Raw genomic sequence first — 14,052 nt, 5'->3', positions numbered from 1 at the left:
CTTTTGTTCAGTTAATTCCTTGACATCATAATCTCATGCAAGAAAACACAAAGGTTTTGACCTTATATAAACTGGGGGTTTGTTACAAATAACTGTATTACAAACTACAAAGGACAGAGAGTATATATTTGCAAGTTTGTAACAACTAACAAACTTCCTCCGTCGTTGGTTGTCAACTCTATTCAAACACCCGTATAATTAAGAATGATATTATCTTACAAAATCACTACGCATATATAATAGTTGTATTATTTAAGTATTTCTATCCTCTCTGAGTCTCTTCGTCACTAAATTAAGTATATGTATAACTTTTGGGTATTTTTAAGAAGCTAACGAACATCCCGGTCATTTATTAAAATGACTAAGAGTGAAAATATTAAATAAAAATAGACATTAATACATCGATTGACTTGTATTTTTGGCATGCATTTCAAAATTAACACTTTATATTATCTAACGGCCTAGAGCAAGATATTTCTTTTTCAAATTTTCCTACTAATGTAACTATGGAAAACAAATAAATAGTAGAGTTAGCGAAATTTTTCAAAAAGATGATTTTTCTGTGTGGCTGGCCACACCGTATGGCCGGGGTTACTCGAGTTACTCCTGACCGAGTATTCCCTCAAGTAACTCCTGACCGAGTAACCCCTCAAGTAACTCCTAACCGAGTAACCCTTCAAGTAACCCCTAACCGAGTAACCCCTGACCAAACCCCTCAAGTAACTCCTGACCAAGTAACTCGAGTAATGAGTAACCCATGATCGAGTAAACCCTCAGGTAACCCCTAACTTGGGTAACTCGAGTAACCCCTGACCGAATAACTCGAGTAATTCCTGACCGACTAAACCCTCAAGTAACCCCCGATCGAGTAGCCCCTCAAATAACTCTTGACCGAGTAACCCCTGACCAAACCCCTCAAGGAACCTCTGACCGAGTAACCCCTCGAGTAACCCCTAACTGAACCCCTCAAGTAACCCCTAACTAAAAAAACTCGAGTAACCCCTACCACACGGTGTGACCAGCCACATATAAAAATTTGCCTTTTAAAAATATATTAAGTTATTTATATTATTACATCTGATTATTAATCTCAAACAGAGATAATAGATCCGGCACAGGAATTTTACTATATTTTAACTCAAGGGAGGACCTATACGTGCAAGTGATTCAACTTTTGCATGCCAATCTTCTTGACTTAAAAATCTCAATCGATCAATTCCTTGGTAAGTTGGTCGGGTGTTAGAATAATTTATGTCACTATCATTGCTCTTAAAATATCCTACTAATCACAAAAAAGGTGGAATCTCTTGGACCCACGAAAGACCTAATCCAACCACTTGAGATTAACAAATCATTCTCAATTTTTAAACAATCCTTTTTTTTTAATTCTTCCACGGAGAAATGTGTTGTTTCCCTTGTTTAAAATGGGCTTTATTTTTATTTTTTTTAAGATAAAGTGTTTTTTTTTTTTTTTTTTTTTTTTTTTTTTTTTTTTTTTTTTTTTTTTACTTTTTTTTTATTGTTGTTGATGTTGATATTTAGAATTTCCCTTAAAATTAATCCCACTATAGTTTTCTTTTTGTTAATTTTATAGAATTTTCGTTTAAAAAAAGTTTCAAATGATATAAGCTCAGTCGATCTTGAATTGCAACTATCAAAATCGAAGTTGATCAGACTATTAAACTTTGATTTTCAAAATCCCATATGTGTTGAAACCTATTGTAAACTCAATTGCAAGTGTTCTCACATTGGAGAAAAAGAAGAGATGGTTCCACTTTATAATTAAGGTAGAGGAGTTACTCGTACTATCACCAGTTGGTTTTACTCATTATGGAACCTTCTTCACAAAATCATTCCTTATTGTTAACTTTAATCAAACTATATTATCAAAATCCAAAGACATAACATGTTTGGGTTATCTAAAAAAATTACTGTATATTTTTCACATCAGCAAATCAAAAATAGTTACTCAATACTTATTACAAAAACAAACTAAACTATATATGCTTACATAATCTCATTTTTAACAATGACCGTGAGAAAAAATAAACAAAACATTAGCTATTTCTCCGACTTTTAAGTACAAGTATATCCCTAAGGATGACCCTTGAGGCATTCACTAAAGGTCGGATTTAATAAATATCCCTCAAACAGGGGCCCTTGCTACCAGCTAAGCAAAGAAAGGCACACTGAAATCTAGACAAACAAACTTTATAAATGAACTCAGCTTACTTTAATTATTAATGCACTTACAAATTTTTACAATTGAACAACAAGTACATAAAAGGCTATCAGAGGACTTGTGCTAAAAGTGACTTACAAGACAGCAACATAGGTACACATATTAACACTAATTCAGCTTATTACGGAGTATATTAGTATGTGTAACGCATTAATTAATCAAACAACATTGTATCATTATTATTATGATTAGCTTAAACCATTTCTTTTTGTGGGATTCTTATTTTAAATTTCCAAATAATAGCAACTATAGTCTATATAGACTTATAGAGTATTCCCAACAAAAAAAGGTGTGGAGTATTGAGTACGAAAAAAATAGTGAATGGATGATATAAATATAGAGAAGACATTTCTTAACTAAAGTTTTTTACTCTTATGTTAAGTTCTACTATAGGCAATTGCATAAAAAAAACTTTATATTTCTATTTTGAAAGAGTTGATTACATACATGTTAGTATACTATTAATTATTTTAAAATATAGATAAACGATTATCTTTAAACTAATATTATATGTTTATATAGTTTTGTTTAAAAATTATTAGATGAGTGTATACAGTGAATGTCAATTAGTTCAAAATTTAGGAGATGGTACTTAATACTTAAGATTTAATCTAATTACATCATTTGTCTTTTTATGGCTCTCTACACACTATATAAAACTAAGTACTCGTATTGTTTAAGTGTCACTAAAATGAGTTACCGTCCAAAATTAATTAAAACAACAATTGAGTGCCAACTAATTAATACCCAATCCAAAGAAAAAGTCAATCAACCCTTTCATTAATGTGATCTAACGTAATATAAACCGTCTTTTTTCAAGAATGACACGTTTATATTTTTGTGTTGGAAATATTTTACTTTTAAGACTAACAATCTAACATAGTTTCTCAATTTCTTCCAATTTCTTCTTGAACAGTTTTGAGTACAAATTCGGTACGAAAAACTGACTTATGGCTCAGTAAACTATGAAACGACAACATAATAGTAACGATGCGAGAATTAAGCTCACTCTTTAAATAAGCCCATACATTAATTGTGAAAATGACTACCTAACAATAGAAAATGATTCTTGTGACTAATGAGGATTAGATCTATAAAGTTACATCAATTGATAATTTTTGTGATTAATATAGATTAGACATGCATAATCTCATCTATTGGTCATAGCTCATAGTGTAATACTGTAATGTCATGCTCATTAACAAGAGACAGCCTGTGACTTTCTTCACTTAAGGTACGGCGCCTTATGTCATTATATAATAGTGTTTTAGGTAATTACTAGTATTATTTTGATCATACGAGAGTCTTAAAGTATAGTAATGTAAACATGATTCAATTTAAGGTGTTGATTATTAGCTGCTAAAACTATACTAACAAAGTATAGTAGAATAACCATAGCTATTAACTAGTGTATTAAACTAATTTCCAAGAAAAAACAAGTTTAAATTGAGAATAATACCTTCATAATTTTATTTTATATACCAGTAACAAATTATGAGCAGATAGTCCTTTTGTCAATTATTCCATATTTCACTGAAATTTAATCAGATAGAAAAATCAAATTTCACATTCCTAACAGAGCAATCAAATTTAAGCTGATGAACTAATAGTGGAGGAATATAGAGCACACGTGATGAACATTTATGAAGAATATGAACTAATATCATCTTTTCCCACTTTATTGAGCATAATTTCGTTGAAAATATTGATATTTACAGATTTCCTCAATCAATAATACGTATAATAATCCCATTTAAAGGTTGATATTTGATTATATTATGAGTTGCGTTAATCGTAGGACTTACAGCATACTTGATAGACGGTAATGAAAATGAATTTGTACAAAAAGTCAAATCCAAGTCCATGGTAATACTACTTCTGTTTCTCGTTACTTGCAACAAAATAATTTATTTATATATTTTTTTTCCGTCTCACAGATAATAGCCCTTTCTTGCAAATAATAAGACACGGATGTATTACTAGTTTTACTTCTGAAGAATTTTAATGGTAATTTGAATGAGTTCAGAATAAAGCATAAAAATGCGGGCTTTTAAGGTTCTAAGCCCAATTTCAGAGATGGAGAAAATTCTACCTAAGAGATTGCTCGATAGCAGTACAAATTAATTGCCATAACCACAAGAATCTTTAATTTCTTTTAATTCTTGATTCTTGATTCTTGAGAGCTATTATAGTAAGGGTAACAAACACTTTTTTTCCACTTTAAGATACAAAATTAGGATACCCTTCTTACGGGTAACATATGCTTTTACAAGCATAGTGAATGAACTTCACGAATTAGTTGATTTATACAATAGTACATGAATAAGAATAACTGCGGATTCTACCCAATGCCATACCCATACATATACCCAGAGCCAAAGTTTACAAAATAAAAAAGGAGCTAAAATATAAGTTAACCTAGCAACAATGATGACAGTATCTCACCCATAGTCTTCTCAGGCATACCGTTATCCACCACCATTGTCCCTGATTCCAAAACAGCAGCATCCAAAACTAACTTCCGTTTTGCAATCTCATATACATCCTCATCTACGGTACCTTTTGTCACCAATCTGCAGAAGCGGCAAAAGTATCTAATTTAGCTTCTCGGCAGGACAGGACAGTTGATAATATCTGATCAATTAAAAATAATATTAATATACCTGTATATAGTAACAGGCTTTGTTTGGCCAATACGATGGCATCGATCTTCTGCTTGTCGGTCAATTTGAGGGTTGAAATCCATATCATGTATGATGACAGTATCTGCTCCAGTGAGGTTCAAACCCTGACCTCCAGCTCTGGTGGAGAGCAAGCATGCAAATATTGTAGTATCATTATTGAAAGTATCTACTATGGTTTGTCTCTCTGTCACCTGCGTACTGCCAGTACAAACTAGTTTTAGCACACAAAAAACTGTGCTACTTGGAATCAAATCAACATAATAAGGGTAAAGAAAAAGAGAGCAGCTGTTCTATATCCTAGCCCCCAAAAAAAAGAAAAAAAAAACCCTGCAATAACTCAGGCGTTTAAAATACAGAACAGATATGCTGGCCTTTTACCTTCCATCGAGACGTCTAAATGAAACCCCAATCACATCCAATGCCCACTCCAAGATATCAAGCATTGACGTCCATTGGCTAAATATAAGAACACGATGACCATCTCGTTTTAGGGAAGGAAGAAGTCTAGCCAACGCCTGTATAACCAAATATAAATTCATTAATAAACATGAGCATTTTGTCTATCCTAATTGCCACACGAACTTTAGATTTTGTCAACGAGGCTTCCGTTTACTAGTAAAGTAGCAAAGTTTAAGAGATTATGATTAAAGGGCGCTCATGGTGGTTTTCAGTAACCTGATATCTCACTTAATATCACACCCACTCCTGTCTATTAATATCCATTCATAAAGTGCTTTTCCCAATTCATCTTCCTTAACTTCTACAGTTCATATAGCAGGGGATGGGTTCAGAAATTACCTGGCATTTTGCAGACTTTATAACCTGATCCTCTGGAAGGATTCCCTTCACATCCTCAATACCATAGCTAACTAGAAGCTGCAATCCAAAAGTTGATACACTTCATGACAGGAAGTAAGAACAAATTTCTCAGTCTTGTTAACTGAGCAAATATATTCCATGCATAGCAAATAATAAATTCTATAGCATAGCTGATTTACACAATGTTTTGCAAAACCTAAAAAGACAAAGTGATGCTAGCCTATAAGGTTTAACAAAAACTAGTACAGTAATAACTAGCCAGGTGCTGCTGCAGACCTTTAGCTATCCACATGCCATAAATATTAAAAAGAAAAAGGAACAACAAATTCCTAGTACGGGTAGGGTATAACCATTGCTAGATAAACTAAAATATCGATTTTATGACACTATTTTGAATATAAGGACCTTTCTAATATGCAACACCTAACCTCATTTTTTTTTTTTTTTTTTACTACACAAGAACAAGAGATGCATATACATAGAACTTCCCACCGCCTAGTTTCCCCCCATCCCCTGGCCAAAATAAATTGAAAGCATGTATTACCCGATGAATAGAGAAGTCGCTGTAACTCTTCAATTCGTCAATTACTCTGTCCAGTGTACATTCATGACCAAACACGCCCTTGGGATACAACTTCTTGGCAAACCGCACAATATCACCATCATTGTAGATACGCCTCACTAGCAAAGGATGATTTGCAATCTGCAAACCATATAAAGTATAAAACTTCAATCAAAAAACTCATTTGGTGTAAATGAATCATCTTGTGGAGTTGTGGGATTAGAAATGAGTAGAATTAGATTTTTTTTAAGTGAGAATGAAAGTTGTCCCTGTAATAATTTGGAAACCAAATGTACTAAACAAGAGTAAGTGAAATTAATAGTTAAGAATTTTTTTTGGAACGAAAGTATTTCCCCTCTCATCCCCTCTCTTGAACATGTATGAGTCAACTCGCAACAAACATGGGTTTCATAAGAATTAACCCCTCATTTCAATACCCATCCTCTCTTTTTTCTAGAAGCCATAAGGAGAATGTGGCGTACAAAATCAGTAAGCAGCAAGCACTAACGGAAAATATAGTAATAAAGACATGGTCTGCAGCAGACGCACCTTACGAAACTGCACAAAGTAATTTGAAATCTGACGGCGAGGAAGAACTTGTGCAACATTTTTTGAATTAAAGTCAGAGCCCTTAGGCATGCGAGCTTGAGACACTGCACGATACTCTTGAATGGCTTCTTTATAAGCATCATCATGATCTTTATCCATGCACACAAACTCTACCTGCATTATCATTAATTCAAAATCCCAAATGATTAAATTACAACTGATGACAAATAACCTGAGTTAGTAGATGATGATGCTACCTCCATTTCAGAATTATACATTAAATGGTACTGTCAGCTTCGTGTCATAAAAGTACTTATATAATTTTTGTTCAGGTTTTATCATATTGAGAGATTATAAGACAAAGTTGGAGGGATCATGAGAAACCTTAAGAGTATTCACAGCCAAAGGCCTCAACAACACTATTAAGCAGTGCAAAAAATTGGCTCGTAACTTACGCGTTGTTCTTTAGCTACAAGTTGCTGCATTACATCAGATTTCAAGCGCCTCAAGATAAATGGACCTAGTATAGACTTCATACGAGCAATCAGATCGTAATCATCAGCACTTAGTAGCTTTTTCAAATCCACATTTTCTGTAGCAAACAGATCAGGCAGCATGAACTCCAATAACGACCACAGCTCCTGTAGCAGCAAAGAGCCACAAAAGGAAGCTATCGTCAGCAATATTAGCATAAGATTTAAAAAAATTAATACATAATACTTTTATATATATATATATATATATATTAATTTACCAATGTAAGTACATTTCTTTTTTTTTTTTTTTCCTTTTTTTTTGTCAATACAGCTTAAGAGATCTTTTCAGTTAAAAGCTAAATTCTTCCTCAAAAAGCAAAAGCAACCATAAATATGGAACAAAGGGAGTTCTGAATCTTCTGATTATTAGACAGAGAGTAAAAGAAAGTACTTTTAAAGTAGCACGAGCCAGCCTAGTCATTGAATAAATGAATACTGACAGAAAATACTGCAGAGAAGGTTCAATGTTTCCAGCACAGGTGTATTGTGGATGAGGTTGAGGCACACTATTGAAAGTCTTTGCAGTTGTTTTTAGGCTTAAAAGTACAAAATCCCCAAAATAAAATTCTAGTGCGAAAATTAATCCTCTAGCTGCACCTCACATAGGGCCAAAGAGACATAAATCAAATCCAAATTTTGAAACACATGCAAATGCCAAATAGATACAGCAGAAAATTATTCCCAAGAAAATTATGCCAAAGAATCCGCTCTTACATCTACATTAACACCTACATGTTTCTGGAGCAAGTTATTTGTGTTAGAAACAAGGTTAAGTCAAACACTAAATTACTACAAAGAACCTTCTCCAACGCAGCTGAGCAACCAAACAGAGAACAAACAACAGTCTACTAGTCTCAGAACTTCAAAAATATAGTGCATACATCGTGAAAATCTCTTTACCCCTAACTGTTTGTACATGTTCACTATTTTTTCCAAGTATTAAGAAGCGTGATTAATGAGCGGATTCAAACAGCAGCACGATTGAATTATGGGATATCAGAAAAGGAGATAGAAAAGAACATGCATTTTTAACCAAAGAGCACAATAAAATGGGGCAACCTAAAATAAATGTGAACACACTTTCTAACAGAGCACCATTTCAAAAAGCAAGGGTAAAGAGAATGTAGAGCAGGCCTAGAAAGTAGCAATCCAAATTGTTGGGCAGAAATTTCTAGTGCATCGAACAAAGACGAGTACAGAAATTAACTATCCTCAAGATATGCAGAATGCTAAACATAATGATTAATTATTGAGTAGTATCAGATTGCTACGAATAACCGTCATTTAATTAACTAATCTACCCAACAAGGGTAATGAATAGATTAAATTTTCAATAAATTATCAAAGGTAGGGTCATTAAGTTGGTCATTCATAAAGTACAAATGTGACTCACATACAATAAAGTATCATTTGGGTCTATGACTGTAATTTTGAATTCACTCACTTATATATTCTAACCACCTGATAGCTATTTCATCGATCTTATTCATTTTATCTGTTTCCTTGAGGACATTTGCTATGCGGACACTTCATTGCCTAATATAACTAGATATGGGAATCTTTGATTTCCGAAAAATCTAGAGTTCTTCCCTGTGCCTCTGCAATCCAGCATACTCTATGAAAGGCAAGCAAAATGAGCAAGAAGAGGACTATAAAGCAGCTGCTTCTAACTAATAGAAGAACCCTATTGGACTATCCCCATAGAGCTTGTTGACCCTAATGCTAGCAATCTATGTGTTTATTTGGTTGATCACTTTTCTCATGTATTTTGATTTCCTAGGAACAACAAAATGTTGTATGGTAGAACATAGGAAGTTCAATTTCATAGAACCTACATAAGTAAATTCAGCATCCTACGAAGAGCAAATACCCATGCTTTTAGCCAACTAATAACTCCACCTTCTACTGCCTAAGAATTATTACTTCCCATGTCTTTGATGTTACCACACAAGGTTATATTTTTGAAATGTATGAAGATAACTGAAAGCTATCACCAGTACCATACATGTAAATCGTTTTGTAGTGGAGTTCCAGTGAGCATCAAACGCTGTTTTGCATTTTTTGCAACTGACATCAAATTTTTCCATCTGTAGCTATTTTTATCTTTCAACGCATGAGCCTCATCCATCAACACACAGCTCCATTTCCAACGCTTCAGAATTTTACGGTCATCTTTCTGTTGTGCGCTAATGCCACGACAAGCATCATAATCAGAATACATGCATGTAATAGAAATTAAAACATTGTACAAAAGATAATTCACAAAACCTGTGCCGTTCAAATAGCGAGTAGCAGACAAGCAGCACATTAAATGGAGGTGGCGATCCAGTCTTGGCCAATGAGTTTAGCTCTTTAGCATAAGCTGCTCTACCAGCTCCATGGAATTGTAACACAGAAAATGTTGGACACCACTTGGTAAGCTCTCTTTCCCAATTCTCCAAGACAGAAGCTGGACATACAACTAAATGAGGGCCCGGATCGTTTTGCAAGTGGTTCAGCAGCATCAAATATGTTATAGCCTGAAAGAATGAGGCACAAAAGTTACATACAAATTAAGGATACTAATGCATACAATAGGATATTTGGGGAAATTTTTTTTGAAAATAACTGATGATTGTACCTGAACAGTCTTCCCCAAACCCATCTCATCAGCCAATATAGCTGCACATAAAACAAGCAATTTAAGGCAATGATTTAGTTAGAAACAAGATAACAAGATTTTCTCAACATTAATCATTACAAGATTCTATGTTACATGAACTTTGGTACAACATACAAGTGTACCCCTTGAGTCTATTTGTGAGTACGTCGTGTCAGTTTGTGAGCCACACATTCTTAGTAAATATAACATAAAACCTTTATAGCCCAACCCATTCCTGTTAACGGTAATTAAGTTATTACAATTAAATTGTTTGTTTGTCTTCTTTGATATGTTCCTTAAATTATGAGCCATTATGCTATATATAGAACTGTCAAAAGTTGACCCGACCCAAAATTTCAACCCGAACCCGATTATTAACCAACCTGTTTGAACCCGGAAAAATGGTGGCAAGAACCCGATATGACCCGACCTGAAACCAACCCTAGACCCAAGTTAACCCGAGTATTTGAGACCCAAACCCGAACATGAACTGACCTGGAGATGACCTGATTTGAATATAACCCGTAACCAAAAAAAAGTATTTTGAAACAAAGGAAAGTATTTTCAGGATACATTCGCAGGCTCGCAGCCTATCATCACTTTATTTTACTTATCAAATCATTCCATCTTTAAGTTTTTCTTTAATCATCAAAAAGTGATCATTTCATCTTCATATATTCCCTTTTTTACAGCATCCCAATTATCTTACCCTCATTATTTTTCTTTTCTTGAGATATTTGTTTATTTCTCCAAAACAAAAATTGGGAGGGTAGATCTAATATTGGAGCCAGTTAATCCTCTCTGAAATTAAAGATCATGATGGGAGATCAACCATTGGAAAAATTAAATCTTTTTTCTACTCGCAAGATCAAGATGTTCCTTAAACAAAAGTGGCCAATGTGGTAAATATGATATTAACACTAATTGATCCTCTCTACTCAAAAGATCAAAGTGGCCCCAAAATAGTGAGGTTAAAAATGTTCTAATCCAAATTCACCATTTTAAGATTATTGTCTTTTGTTAACCACTTTTTTCCCCTAGTATTCAAATGTATAATTGTGATAATGTGAGGGGGTAAGCAAATGTGAGCAAACTTTACCCAACTACTAACGAATCCAGAACATTTAGTATATGCATCTTATTCTGGTTCAATCTGAAGGATTTTAGAATATAGTAGTATAAGCATTTGAAGGGCTAGAGCAATTTTTGCACTCATGTGTAAAAGAGTTTGAGAATAAGAGGACATGAATATGAGGAAGAGAGATTAAACTATGGATCTTTGACATTTCAAGTGATATGTAGCACGTATTTTTTTTAAAAAAAAAAAAAAAAAGAATTAATGTAGCACAATTCTTTAAAGTTAAGAGGTAATATGATTTGTAAAAATAATTCTTTGATTATTTCAATGACCATTAACCATAATTGCATAAATTTTACCCTAATTCATTGTTCTTTTCATTTCAGCAATGCATCAACAAGGATTTTATAGTTAACATTTCTATAAAGTAGATATTATACTTCATGCTACGACCTATGTATAAAAAGGAGCACCTACATGCAAGGTGATACGCAGACATACTCTAAGAATTATGGAATGTAGTCTACAGCTTTTAAAGCATCAGGGGATATTACACATAAGCATGAATTAACTCATAAAGTAACCTGATGTATAAGAAACATTTCTCACCTCCACCTATCTTTTTTCGGTTCAGCAACAAAAGAAAGTTGACCCCAACAAGCTGATATGGTTTGAGAAGTGGCTGAAAGTCTGAATTTTCTGCTCCACACGCTGCGTTAATAACGTCCTGACATAGCAGGCAGAGGGAAAGATAGAAGGGAGCAGAATGAGAAACAGATAAAGCGTAAAGAAATAAAGATTAGAAAAACCAACATAAGTGATTTCAAAACACGCTTTTGCTGAATGTGCTCTAAAAAATGTGAAATGAACCATCTCATCCAAAAGTAGTTTAATACTTCACACTAGGCCTTATATAGCGAAAAACAAATGGTGCCTCTTGAGCCTATAGAAACAGCTTCCCTTTTTTACTGTTCTCACAACCCACTATCCACAAATCATACTAGTATGGCGCCTAGGATAGAATAATTTACTTTTATAACAAGCATCTGAAAATTCTAGATTTAGCTTAAAGAGCTAGTACAATACATAGAAGTGATAGAGTTATTACAATACTTTCCTCATCTTGGTGAAGAAAATTTCCTTTGAAATAATTTTCAGACTATGATAGGGAAGTCTTTGTAAATTTGGATCCACAAGGGATTCTTGGCAGAATATTGGTGTTCTAGTTGAGTAGAATTTTGCTACTTTCCCAAGAATGTGTATCTAAAACAAATAGGGAAGAGAGAATACATTTTCACTGAGAGATATGTGCAATTCAAGTATTTAACTCTCAAAAATTCCTTATGCCACAACCACCCTTACTACCCCACACCATCATCCAGTTTTCAGCAACTATGAAGTAACCTACATTCGCAAATACTGTAGTGATCAATTCTGTCTTGTCTCATCACCCTAAATATTGGTAGTAGCCGAACATGTATACAGCACACATAACTACCAGAATCCCAACAAAAACATAAAACTAAAATGAGTGAAGTAGTGAACTATCAAATGTTAGGAAATTATAATCCCAGTGATATATCATATATCTAGTTCATTAAAGCTGATACTAATCAAATATGTGCATAAAACAGCATGATTTCCACTATTGCTTCTCAGAATTTCACTGATTTCACTCATATTGAAACAAGCTTTTCATCCACTATTGTTTAAACTTTTACCTAGCATATCAAAACATCTCTTTCCTTTGATTATCGAGTCACCCTTTTTTGTTCACTATGAACCATGTTTTACATAGAATGTGGAAATTATAGCTAATAGTCCTCAAATATGTGCAAAAACAGCATTTTTATATAAATTTCCACAATACAACTTATTGTAGCAGCAGAAAATTTCACTCAATTGAAACAAAAAACCTGAACTCGGTGACAAAGTCCAATGCAACCACATTCGGCTAAAAACAATAAGAATTCGCATTCACCTTCAACATAAATGTATTTACAGTTTTACACAATCCACCAAAATACAAAATTGAGTAAATTAGCTAGAAACAATTTGAATTAGCATTCGCCTCTAAAATAATATCTACAAACAACTTAATTATACAAAACTAAGCCCTAAAAATCACAAAATCATCAAAAACAACTAACCTGACTAACAATTTTGGCAGAAGAAGCATCAATTTCAGCATAACGCTCACATTCAACCTTAGAAGAACCATACAAATCCTTCCTTAACTCCGCCGAAATCTTCGCACACTTCTGCAACGCTCTCCCAACCACATCCTCCTCTTCCTTCTCCAAAACATCATCATCATCAGTATCCGACAACGACGCCATTTCCTCCTCTTCTTCTTCTTCATCCTCGGACTTCACCTCCACCACTTCCTGCAACTCATCATCATCATCACCAACCTCATCTTCATCCTCATCATCATCAACCACAAACCGCCGTCCACGGCTGAAACCACGGCCGCGAACTCGTGTGTCGGCGTCGTGATCCTCCAAATCATCGTCGTCGATGTCGTGGTCCTCTAAATCATCGTCGTCATCGTCTTCCTCCGGCGGCGGCGCGTAGTCTTCGTCACCGTCGTCGGTGAGGTCGATCGGAGCTGATCGAGAGGAGAAAGAGAAGGATTCAATGGGAGGAGGAGGAGATTTGGGGGTTGAAGAAGAAGAGTTGAGGACTTTGGAGGGTTTGAAGGAGTGATTCTCCCATTCATCGTCGGAGATTTCGTCGAAAACTCGCTTCATTGGGTTTGGAAAATTGGGGAGTGAGAGGAAGAAGAAGCGCCAAAAAGAGGAGAATATTTGGGCGAAGGGGGGGAAATGGGAAAGGGGGCTGTAGAGTGGAGTGAGAGGGATTTGGGGAGGAGAGAGAAAATGAATTTGGGACTTTTTGCGGGATTCTCGTTCTGGAGTTTTGGGCCCGGTTAACCCGT

The 14,052-nt window shown here is 34.4% G+C and overlaps 1 protein-coding gene across 1 annotated transcript; it reads right to left on the bottom strand.

Moving 5' to 3' along the window:
* Positions 1–4,366: 4,366 nt before the first annotated feature.
* Positions 4,367–14,041, bottom strand: LOC110695050 (protein CHROMATIN REMODELING 19-like). The gene is made up of 12 exons (XM_021872243.1): positions 13,262–14,041; positions 11,721–11,838; positions 10,013–10,053; positions 9,661–9,911; positions 9,398–9,578; positions 7,312–7,497; positions 6,857–7,030; positions 6,290–6,448; positions 5,725–5,802; positions 5,305–5,441; positions 4,906–5,124; positions 4,367–4,815 (listed from the first exon to the last, which is right to left on the bottom strand). The coding sequence occupies exons 1-12, from the start codon at positions 13,862–13,864 to the stop codon at positions 4,656–4,658; spliced, it is 2,307 nt and encodes a 768-aa protein (XP_021727935.1). The 5' UTR covers positions 13,865–14,041; the 3' UTR covers positions 4,367–4,655.
* Between the last annotated feature and the right edge of the window lie 11 nt (positions 14,042–14,052).

The sequence above is a fragment of the Chenopodium quinoa genome, unplaced genomic scaffold (assembly GCF_001683475.1).
Source record: "Chenopodium quinoa cultivar QQ74 unplaced genomic scaffold, ASM168347v1, whole genome shotgun sequence".
NCBI lineage: Eukaryota > Viridiplantae > Streptophyta > Magnoliopsida > Caryophyllales > Amaranthaceae > Chenopodium > Chenopodium quinoa.
The sequence above is the reverse complement of the archived record's forward strand: the minus strand, read 5'-3'. Positions and strand labels throughout refer to the sequence as shown.